Source organism: Culex pipiens, chromosome 1 (genome assembly GCF_016801865.2).
Source record: "Culex pipiens pallens isolate TS chromosome 1, TS_CPP_V2, whole genome shotgun sequence".
In the NCBI taxonomy this organism is placed as follows: domain Eukaryota; kingdom Metazoa; phylum Arthropoda; class Insecta; order Diptera; family Culicidae; genus Culex; species Culex pipiens.
This window is the reverse complement of record NC_068937.1, coordinates 92,658,231-92,669,238: the sequence shown is the minus strand read 5'-3', so window position 1 is coordinate 92,669,238 and position 11,008 is coordinate 92,658,231. Positions and strand designations below refer to the sequence as shown.

The following is an 11,008-nucleotide window of genomic DNA, read 5'->3' as shown; positions in this document are numbered from 1 at the left end:
GAGACTGAGACTGAGACTGAGACTGAGACTGAGACTGAGACTGAGACTGAGACTGAGACTGAGACTGAGACTGAGACTGAGACTGAGACTGAGACTGAGACTGAGACTGAGACTGAGACTGAGACTGAGACTGAGACTGAGACTGAGACTGAGACTGAGACTGAGACTGAGACTGAGACTGAGACTGAGACTGAGACTAAGACTGAGACTGAGACTGAGACTGAGACTGAGACTGAGACTGAGACTGAGACTGAGACTGAGACTCCCCTACTGAGGCTGAAACTACGACCGAAACAAAAACTCACCTTATCCTGATCAAAGAACAAGTTAAGCCGCTGAAACTTGTCGCTCGTTTCCGCCACCTCGCCCAGCGTTGTTCCGTCCTCCCCGACGGGTCCATTGGGCACCAGTGACCCGGCGGCCATCGGGTTTTCTTTCACCTCGTCGTCCACCGACTTGATGATGTGCTGCTCAATTTCCACCTCGGTGTCTGCGCTACTTGAATTAAATTTTGAGCAGCTAAGTTGGTTAATTGCTCAACAAGCCAACAGATTGCGCTAGTATTCTTTAGAGAAATTTGTTCTAAGCTTGAAGCACAGACAAACAGATGTAAAACATTGAACAACTTTTTCAAATGTGCATCACAACTGTCAAACGCGAGTGGTGAATTCAGGATTGTCATGATGAGTTTTCAATCATTCAAATTGACCGTTAAATTGCTGATCGGATCTTTTAAAAAGGGTTTTACGACTGTTTGTCTGAGCTTCATGTACACTCAAAGTAAAAAGTATCCTTTTTTCAAGTTCACCCGTCGTTACCCTTCAAAAGGGTATCGAAAATGTACTGAATTTGACATCAAAAGTAAAATCAGTTTGTTTGTTTATTTCTCAACAGGCACTTATTGCCCAAATGAACTTAAAAACTAAGACTAAAACTAAAACTAGAACATTCGTCTTAACACTGATAAAAACTTGGACTTTAACACATCGCGGGACAAACTGACGTCAAAAACAGAGGACACTTTATTGAAGGCTCGCTTCAGTCCGACGATGGCTCCGTTGGCGCTGTAATTGGTACGGCGGAAAGGGATCTGCATGATTGGCGTGTGGCGTAGCTGGCGGGCAGGTGCAGTCAGGGTGATCTTATCTCGAAGAGAGGGGCAATCGATCCTGTCGGTCAGAACGTCCGAAACTGTCAACGCACGGGCCAGGTCACGACGCAGCTGGAGAGTGTCGAGATGCATGAGCTGGCAGCGGTCTTCGTATGGCGGCAGCTGCTGGGGATTTCTCCAGGGCAGCAGTCTCAGGGCGTATCGGACAAACCTGCGTTGAATTCTCTCTAGCTGATAAACGGCGTTGTTGTAGTGCGGAGTCCAAACCGACGAGCAATATTCGAGCGAGGACCGGACCAACGAGCAGAACAGCGTTTTCAAGCAGTGGATGTCGGTGAAGTGGCGTGTCATACGGATCACCAGACCGAGCTGACGGGATGCTTTGGCAGTTATGAAGGACACGTGTTGCTTGAAGGTCAGTTTAACGTCCAGTATGACACCGAGATCCTTAACGTGATCAACTCTTTCCACTAGTGTGTCGCCAAGATGGTAGTTGAAGAGTATCGGACAGTGCTTCCGACTAAACGTTATCACCTGGCATTTACCGGGATTTAGGACCGCGTTGCAGGGCTTCGGCATCTTCGAGACAGTCGATCTTGGCGAACAGTTTGAGGTCGTCTGCGTAGGAAAGATGAGGTCCTCTCAGGGTGAAGTTGGCGTCGTTGAAATAGAACAAGAACACCAACGGACCGAGGTGGCTGCCTTGACCGATTCCAGAGGTAGCGTCGAAACTTTCGGAGAGTGCGTCCTCGATTTTCACCCGCAGCGTGCGTCCCGACAGATACGACCTGAACCATGTCAACAGGCTGCCACAGAATCCGAGCTTCTCGAGTTTGGCGATAGCGATACTGTGGTTAATCTTGTCGAAAGCTGCCGACAAATCTGTATAAACGGCGTCAGTTTGAGAGCGATTGTCGAAGCTATCGAAAACGAACTCGATGAAGCACAGCAGATTCGTGGCAGTGGACCGTTTTGGAAAGAATCCATGCTGATCGCTGGATAATTCCTGGCGGCAATGGGCAAATATTGGACCAATCACCACCAACTCGAACAGTTTCGAGGCAGCGCAGAGGGCCGAGATACCTCTGTAGTTCTCGATGTTCCTTCGATCGCCTTTTTTATGCACGGGGAACATGAAGGCCTGCTTCCATGCACACGGGAACTTTCCGGAGGCGAGGGATAGCCGGAACAGGTGCAAGAGGGGCGATACCAGCGCGGACGAACATCGCTTCAGCAGTGTCGAGGGAATTCCGTCCGGTCCAGGGGAGCTGGAATGTTTCAGTTTAGTTATCGCAGCTGATATGGCGTCGTCATCTATGTCAATCATGGGGAGAAATCGATCGCGACGGGGAACGCTGTTGGCAGCAATTTGGATCTCGTCGTCGGTGATATGTTCGTTTGTAAAAACACTCGAAAACTTTTTGGCGAACAGCCTGCAGATTTCCGCAGTGCTCTCAGCTTCCTCGTTGGCCAATCGCATGGACCAAGGCAGCCCAGATTCTTTGCGGTTCTCGTCGACGAATTTCCAAAACTTCTTCGGGTTGGCCTTCAGCTCACGCTGCTTCTTGCGCTGGTAGCTTGCCATACAACTGCGACTCAGACGCTGGTATTTGCTGTTCATTCTCAAGTAGTACTCGCGAAGGGAAAGTGTTCCACACCTGGAGAAGATCTTGAAAGCGGCTCGCTTCTGGGTTTTGAGGTTGCAAAGCTCCGGCGTTTGCCACGGTAGGTGAGTGGAATTACGCTTCCTGACCTTAGGCACGAAATGTTCGATGTGATCTCGCAGGATTGATGAGAATGTATCGACCGCGGCATCGACGTCGACAGAGTCCAAGACACTATCCCAGTCGATGTTGCGCAGTGCCAGAGACATTTCATCGTAATCAGCTCCTCGGAAGTTGTAGCATACGGTGTCCGGTCGGTCTCGAGCAACAGAGCTGTGACAGCCGTCGATGGTGACAACGAGCGTGGGATGGCGATGGACGATCTTAGCAAGCGGGGCCGGGGCAACGATTAGCGTTGGGGCGAAATCTTGTGCGCTCACAAAGCAAAGATCGAGACGGCGACCGTCTTCGTTCTCAATATGGTTGATCTGCTGGAGAGTGGCCAGGTTATATCCGGCCAGAAGATCGCGCGCACAGGGATGGAATTGTGAGCGATCAGGATCCGGGTACAAGAAACCGTTACGGGAAGGTGTCCAGGTCAGTTTCGGCAAGTTGAAGTCCCCTACGACAACGATGTCATCGATCGGGCGCGTGCGTTCTGCAATAGATGCTACCGAATCGAGATGGATCTTATACAGGTCCTTATCGTAAATGCGATCCGGGGGGAAGTATACCACGCAAAGGAAAAGGACACGATCAGACAGCTTCAGAGACACCCAGACCTGCTCGACTGCCTTCCAAGCGTCTTGGACAATCCGGCGTGGCTTGAAACAGCGGCGTGCCGCGACGAGGACTCCTCCTCCTTCCGCTTTCCTGCTGTTGTTTGGTCCACGATTGCAGCGAATAACTTCGTAATCCGGTCCGAAGACCTGCGACGAAAGCGTGTTCTCTTTCAGCCAAGTTTCCGTCAGGGCGATGAAGTCGAAGCATTCTCCTGAGCTGGCGTGAAGGTAGTCATCAAGGTTACCGTTCATGCCACCAGCATTTTGGTAATAAAGATGACATTGCTGAATCCTCGAGGAAACCCTAGCTGACGAGCGAGGGTGGGTGAGCGGTGCGTCGGAGGATTGCTGAGAGCTGGAAGGTTGTGAAGCATCAGGGAGCGTCGACTGAACGGAAAAACGTGAATACATGCCTGGGAGCGCATTTTGGAAGACCCGTTCTCTAAAGCCGTACACAGGGCCGGGACGACTTAGATGTCCGGAACTAGATACGTCGCAGCAGAGCGGTGGCGCGACTGTGACGGAAGAGTCGGGGTCTTCCATGATGCGGAGGTTCGTGCGTCCCGGGTCAGCAGTGTCCGTCGGCCACCTACTTGGTGACGGGTTGCGGTAGCTGCAGCTCGGTAGATCGCGATGTACGGGCGTCATCCGATTGTCGCTAGAATGCAGGCGGGCATCAGGGTCGAAGAAGTCACGTTCGTGAAAAGCGGGATTGTACTTGCCTGCGTTTGGCATTTGGAAGACCCTTTCTCTGGAACCGTACACAGGGCCGGGACGACTTTGATGTCCGGAACTAGATACGTCGCAGCAGAGCGGTGGCGCGACTGTGACGGGAGAGTCGGGGTCTTCCATCATGCGGGGGTTCGTGCGTCCCGGGTCAGCAGTGTCCGACGGCCACCTACTTGGTGACGGGTTGCGGTAGCTGCAGCTCGGTAGATCGCGAAGTACGGGCGTCGTCCGATCGTCGCTAGAAAGCAAACGGGCATCAGGGTCGAAGACGTCACGTTTGTGAAAAGCGGGATTGTACTTGCCTGCGTTTGGCGTTTGGAAGACCCTTTCTCTGGAACCGTACACAGGGCCGGGACGACTTTGATGTCCGGAACGAGATACGTCGCAGCAGAGCGGTGGCGCGACTGTGACGGGAGAGTCAGGGTCTTCTATGATGCGTATGTTCGGGCGTCCCGGGTCAGCAAATATGGCGTATTGATCGTCAAGAAGAGGGCAGCAGTCGAAAAACCTTGTCAAGATGCGGGGCGATACGTCGATCGAAAAGACGGACGTTAATCCGTTCGACGTTTCGCGAACCCCGAGGTGGTAACGCTTGGTCGCCTGGTGAAGTCAATAAACTCGCGGAAGGCCAATCCTGCAGGCCAGTTGTCCGCGTCCAGAGATGAATCTCGGTAGTCCCGGCTTACCCCAACCTTGAACGTGATAGAAGAGAGTTCGGCGACGTCGACTCCTTTTTTCACAAGCATCTTAACCACGACGGGATCATCTTCGTCGACGGAGAGGCACTCTTTCACCATCGTGCAGATGTCGTCTTCCGTTACAGTTGGTGGGAAACTGGACAGCCAAATGTACCACAAATCGTCGGGCTCAGCGTCCGCGATGATGGGAACAGACGTCATAGCCTTTTTTCCACGGGATGCGGCCGGAATGTTTGCCTTTCCAGGTGGGTCCGCGCTCGAGTCCCGCTGTCGCTTTTGGCCAAGGGTAGGCCAGTCAGACGAAGAAGTTGATTGCGCTTCGACTTTTTCGTTGAGCGCGGCAACCGTCGATGCAAGTTTAGCGATATCGCTCTGCACCGTTTTCATTGACTCGACTAACGCTTTGGGACGCTTTTGACGAGGTGACGAAAATGACTGCTCAAGAACAGCTTACTGCACTCGTCGCACATCCAGAAGAAATTATTGGGGTGCGTCCCCATAACGTCGAGTGCCGGGACGTCCACTTTGACGCAAATCATGTGGAAGGTCGACTCGCAAAAACCGCGACACACGATGCGGTCCGAATCAGAAACCTTCTTGTTACACTGTTTGCAGCCCATATTGCGGATATGTCGTTCCCCTCGGAAGCCCTCTCGAAATGGGTAAAGCGCGTAAGCAGAATTGGGTACACCGTCTGTGTTCTTACAATGGGTGATACTACCGAAGCGTGGATTGTTATTGTTATTCCAGCCGGTAAGTATGGAGGTACCGAAAGTGACGCTAGGTTTCACCAGCAGCGGCAGCAAATTTGCTGATTTATTGCACGAGACTCGCGAAAAAACGGGTTGTTTTCGCGAAACGAACCCTTTTAAAAGGGTGACGCCGGGTGAACTTTAAAAAAGGATAGAAAGTACCCTTTTGAGGGATACTTCTGACTTTGAGTGTAAGAATTTCTGTAAAAATACCCGAAACTCACCCCCTTTCCTCCCTCCCCTCTCCCTCCTCCGGTCCTCCCTCCCCACCGTCCTGCGAAACCTGCGAGGCCTGTCTCCTCTCGATCAGGTCCAGCGCCTGCAGCTGAATCTCCACGTTCCGCTGCGTCATCATTCGGATGAAAATCCGAATGTCATTCGCGGCCCAAATCTGCTGAAACAGCCCCTGGTGAAAGGAGAACGTGTTGGCATCCCCTCCACCTCCTTCAGCCCGACTCGGAGACGCCCCGGACATGGCCGCCGAGTTCCGACCCTCCAGGCAGGCAAACTCAAACTGTTCCGGCGTAATGTGCATCTCGTCCATGAACGTGCCGAGCATGTAGTCCACCAGGTTCTTGTACTCGTCGTGAACCCGCCGGAACTCCGGATTTTGCTCGTCCGGTTTGAGGTTAGGGTCGAAAACTGCAAGCACCGTCGGAGCAGGGCAAGAAAAAATAGGGGAAATCAATTATTCAACTGCAAGATATGTTATCAGACGGAAAACCGCCGCCTACTTATCGATTTGTCCTCGATGAAGGTCTGCAGCGGAGCGTTCCAGACCGGGCCGTGCAGGAAGCAAACCAGCGAGTCGAACACCCACGAGTTGTCGTCGGCCATTGTGGACACTTCCAAAACTTTATCACCGAAAAAAAGAAGAAAGGAAAAACTCGTTTCGAGTTCGAGTTTTTTTCTTGCTGCTCAAACAGAATCAAATTGCTGACTAAGCCTGCGGAACTGACCATGGGATGTGCCGTAGCAGGCTGGGAGCTTCATGTGTTTGTTACACGTGGTCGCCATGGCAATCAACTCAACGAAGGGGTTTCATTCATCGTTGGTCAAGGGTGGAAAGGATCAAATGAATGGGCACTTAAAATGCCACTTTGAGGAGTTTTTGTTTGTTGTTTGGGAGTAAAAGTGCAGTAAACGACGTTTTGTATTTTTTTGTTATACTTTGTTTAATTTTACTTTGCTCAAGTTGTAGTATGCAATGTTTGACGACGACCCGTTTCTTAGACATGTAAAACTTTTATTTCTATTTTTTTTTAAATAAGATTCTTCATAATTTTTGATAATTTTACTTTCCTACAAAAGAAAGGTTTACAAATTGCCTTTCAAAAAATATTGTCTTACTTCTAACATCTAACTCATACCGCAACGTCAGCCAATGACCGCTACCCTAAATGGTAACGTGTCATCCTGAAGTCTGCGATAATAAAATGGGTATACCGCAATAGATCAAAGTCATGGTCGCAGTGTTCTCAACCCAACAAAAAAAAAACATCTAACTCGAATTCAGCGACCTAAGACTTTATGGTTGATTACCTATAACCTTACCAAAAGCATTTTTTATCACCGCAATATTGGCCGACATCTTGGATTACAAATTCCTACACACAAAAAAAAATATTACGGTAATGACAAAAGTATCTTACTTTTGAATTAAAAAGTGGTCTAAATTTGCTGCAAACGTCAATCAAAACAGAACACGTCCGCAGCCAGGACTTGGACGCGGATACCTTCGAAGGAGGATGGTGCGGAACAAGGTTAGGGGATTAGGGGAAAGTCGGTTTTCAAAAGGATGAGGCCAGCTTCCTGCCGGATCTGCAGCTGTTTCACGACAGAAATGGGTAAGAAGGAAGCTTGGGTGTTTGGTGGCGTTTGTGTTTGATTTTGTTTGTTTTTGTAGGACGCCGTTTATGCGGATGTGAATTTGCACCGGTTGTATTCGATAAAGTTAATTTTAACGGTGAGGAGAAGGATCCGACGGAAGAGCGAAACGACGAGAAGCGATCGGAGGTTGTCAGCGCGGATGTTGCACTCGGTGCCGGCGGTTTACGACCATCAGCAGCATTATGTGCCAGAAGTGTGGGATGTCCTGAGGGTCCGCAGTCCATTTCTCGGTGCGGGACATGTATTGCCTGTTTGTTTGTTTATTTCTCATGTTTGACGAGTATTGCATAAACATCCGGAAGAACAGTTTGCACCAGTTCTGGAAGAACCGTCTGTACGAAAGCCGCAGGTCCTGAAGCTGTCGTACTCGGATTACTTCCAGAGGTTGGAGCGATATCCGATGAACCTGATAAAGAAAATCTACCTGGAATACCGAAGAAGTCACCGGTGAGTATTGAGAATGTGTTTCCCAGTCGGAAAACGTCGACTTACCTTCCCGAATTAACACCCAATGGCCAACTCCTCCAAGCCTGTCCTGATGATGGCCGGCAACGAGACCACCCTGTTCTCTACATCGCTGTCGCGCTCCAAAATGTAGGCCGCGATGTTAAGCAGCATAAGCAGCAGTTTTAATATTGAAATAAAAATAAAAATAGAAATAAAATCCATCACATTTTTCGAAAATCATCCCTGTAATGTTAAATGTTATTTATTGTTGCCATAAAAAGTTTCTTCTTATAATAAAAGTAAAAAACTTTTACCGATACAACGATTTTGTTCCAGAAGTGCATGGTAGTATCAAAAACTTTCCAACTTTTAAATTAAAAAGTTTGAACTTTCTACGAATATTCACCAACGCGAACTTTTAATCCAACGAACGATCTTTTTAAATTTAGAGTATTTTTTCTTTGTGTGTATGTTGTGCTTTATAGTGTTTTATGTGGAATGAAAAAGATGTTGTGTTAAAGTGATACATTAAAACTGGTAAATAAAAAAATGTCAAAAGAGCAACCACTTTTATTTTTTGATAAGTAATCACAAAACGCAAAGAAAAATACGAGTAACAAATCCTAGAACAAATCACAAGACACTCGAATTAAAAACGCATGAAAATCCAGTGAATACATTCTGCTGCGCACGTTAAAATCCAATGAAAAGCACAGGACAATGTTGTGAAAGCTACATGAAAGTCCGGTGAAATTCATCTGAGGCGCATGCAAACTTGCTTTCAATGTGTGTGTCAGCTGGTTTTCGGTATGCATGAATTTCATGACACAACCGCATGGGAATAGGTTTGGAAAAAAATTTACATACCTTTTCATGCAGCATTGTGGTGAACAGTTTTTTGAGTGTAGACATGTGTACCAAATCAATGTCACTGGAATATCTCGTCACAGGCTTAACCGATTTTGGCCGGAATGGTTTTAATCGATCCGTCTTAACGTCCCCTAAGTTGCTATTTAAATTCGTGCAGTTTTATCATGTATTTAAAAAGTTATGTTAAAAAAAACTGTTTCATATTAAATCAAAATTATGGTAAAAAGGGTGGTTTTTTCATGAAACCCTCACATGTAATATATTTTTAGAAAGCATATGAGAAGACCTTTTAGGTGGAGTAAGAATTTTCAAGATCTGACTTACCTATCTTAAATTACAAGCAGTTAAAAAAAATGGTCTGAATTCACATAACCTCAACTGGTCGGGTCTGATCGCCACGAAAAAGCCGTGTAGAGGGATGCCATTTTCCTCAAAGGCCGTATCTGTATAAACTTGACAAAAAGTCTGTAGGTAGTCTGTTTTTTTACTCATCACTTTTTTTTATAAGAACCTCTTAGGTGCTGCGAACGTTAGGGGAGATCCATAAACATGTGGACACTTTAGGGGGGTTGGAATCACTATAAACGAGAGGAAGGCACCAACCACCTAAAGGTGGATTAAGTAACGTTTTTTAATAAGCTCATGTCAATGTTATGGTCAATGGTCATTCGAAAACAAATTTCATCAATATAAATTGGCAACAGTTTTTCGATTTGATCATCGAAAGAAAATTCAACCTAAAGTTAGGTGCTTTGAGGTAATCTCAGAAATAAATTTAATATTTACTGCACTTTACCCTTGTCCAGCAATGTGTGTCGGCCAGTTAAACGGTTGTAATCATAAATATAGGCTGTTTGTCTGCATTATTGGAATGGGTTTTGTGATGCAACTCAACCAAAACAAAAGACGCAAGTCGCAATCGTGTGACATAGGTCAAAGGTCCATGTCTGACGCTGTCCAAACCGCATTCAATCACGGTCATGGGTATATCTTTTAATATGTTTGGTTTGGGGAACGACAAAACACTTTATTTTGATGTAATTCTTCAAAAATTTGGCCAAATGAAATTTTCACACCATTTTGACATTAAAGACGTTAACTTATTGGTTCAGTTGACTAACTAACATTTAAACTAAGGTATTTTTACATAATAAATAAAAATAAATTATATGAAGATGAGATAATAAATAACAGATATTAAACATAATTGCAAAAACACTTCAATAATTTACATGCACATATATGCAACAACACATAATTTTATTAACTGAAATGTCTTAAATTTTAAAATTTTAAGATTTGTTATTTTTTTGTATTTTTAGACTTTGGAGGGTTTAAGAATTGGAAAAATAATGAGAATCGGGGCCGCAATTACAAAGCGGATTCAGTGACTATTTCTTAACTTAATGTTAACATTCCATAGGTGATTATAAGCTCCAGCTAGTGTCGATGTGTTGGTCCGAGCCGGGATTTGAACACATAAGAAGAACACATATTTCCGAATTTTGGGATTTCACAACGTTTGGATTTTGAACTTTTTTATATTCTTTTTATTTTTTTGAATGTGAGCAATTCTCTACCAAAACCGGAAATGGATTTTACTTGCATTTTTTTATTTGGCTCAAACTTTGTGGTGGCCTTCCCTATGACCAAAGAAGCTATTTTGTGTCATTGGTTCACCCATACAAGTCTCCATACAATTTTGGCTGCTGTCCATACAAAAAATGGTACACGCAGAAAAATGTTTTGTAGAATCAGCCTGTACGAGGTTTGAATCAACATTTTTTTTTTTGTTAAATATAATCAACGCCGATTTTGCGTTGAAACAAACCTTGATTTTCTCAATTCCACAAAAGTTTTTTGTTGTTTTGAAAAATCTGCTTTGACGTTTAGCGTTGATTCAACAAAAATCATGATTTTCAAATCAACACGTTTTGTTGATTCAAATATGCCTTATTTTCCTGCGTGTATGTAAATATTCAAACAGCTGTATCTTTTGAGTAAATTTTGAGTGGCTAAGTGGTAGGTATTGTCATAGAATAGAGATAGGTAGAATTGCCACTTGCCGATTCCCCCTTGTAAACGTCAAGCGACACTGCCGACAGCGCCACCACTGCTCGAAACG

The 11,008-nt window shown here is 46.1% G+C and overlaps 1 protein-coding gene across 1 annotated transcript in view; it reads right to left on the bottom strand.

Moving 5' to 3' along the window:
• The window catches only part of LOC120429670 (cilia- and flagella-associated protein 36), a 12,550-nt gene extending 5,807 nt beyond the window's left edge, over positions 1-6,743 (bottom strand). The window contains exons 1-3 of the mRNA XM_039594698.2: positions 6,411-6,743; positions 5,901-6,318; positions 306-495 (exon numbers count right to left, since the gene is read on the bottom strand). Coding sequence (XP_039450632.1) covers positions 306-495; positions 5,901-6,318; positions 6,411-6,513 — 711 coding nt within the window. The 5' untranslated portion in view covers positions 6,514-6,743. The remainder of the gene's footprint in view (positions 1-305; positions 496-5,900; positions 6,319-6,410) is intronic.
• Positions 6,744-11,008: the final 4,265 nt, after the last annotated feature.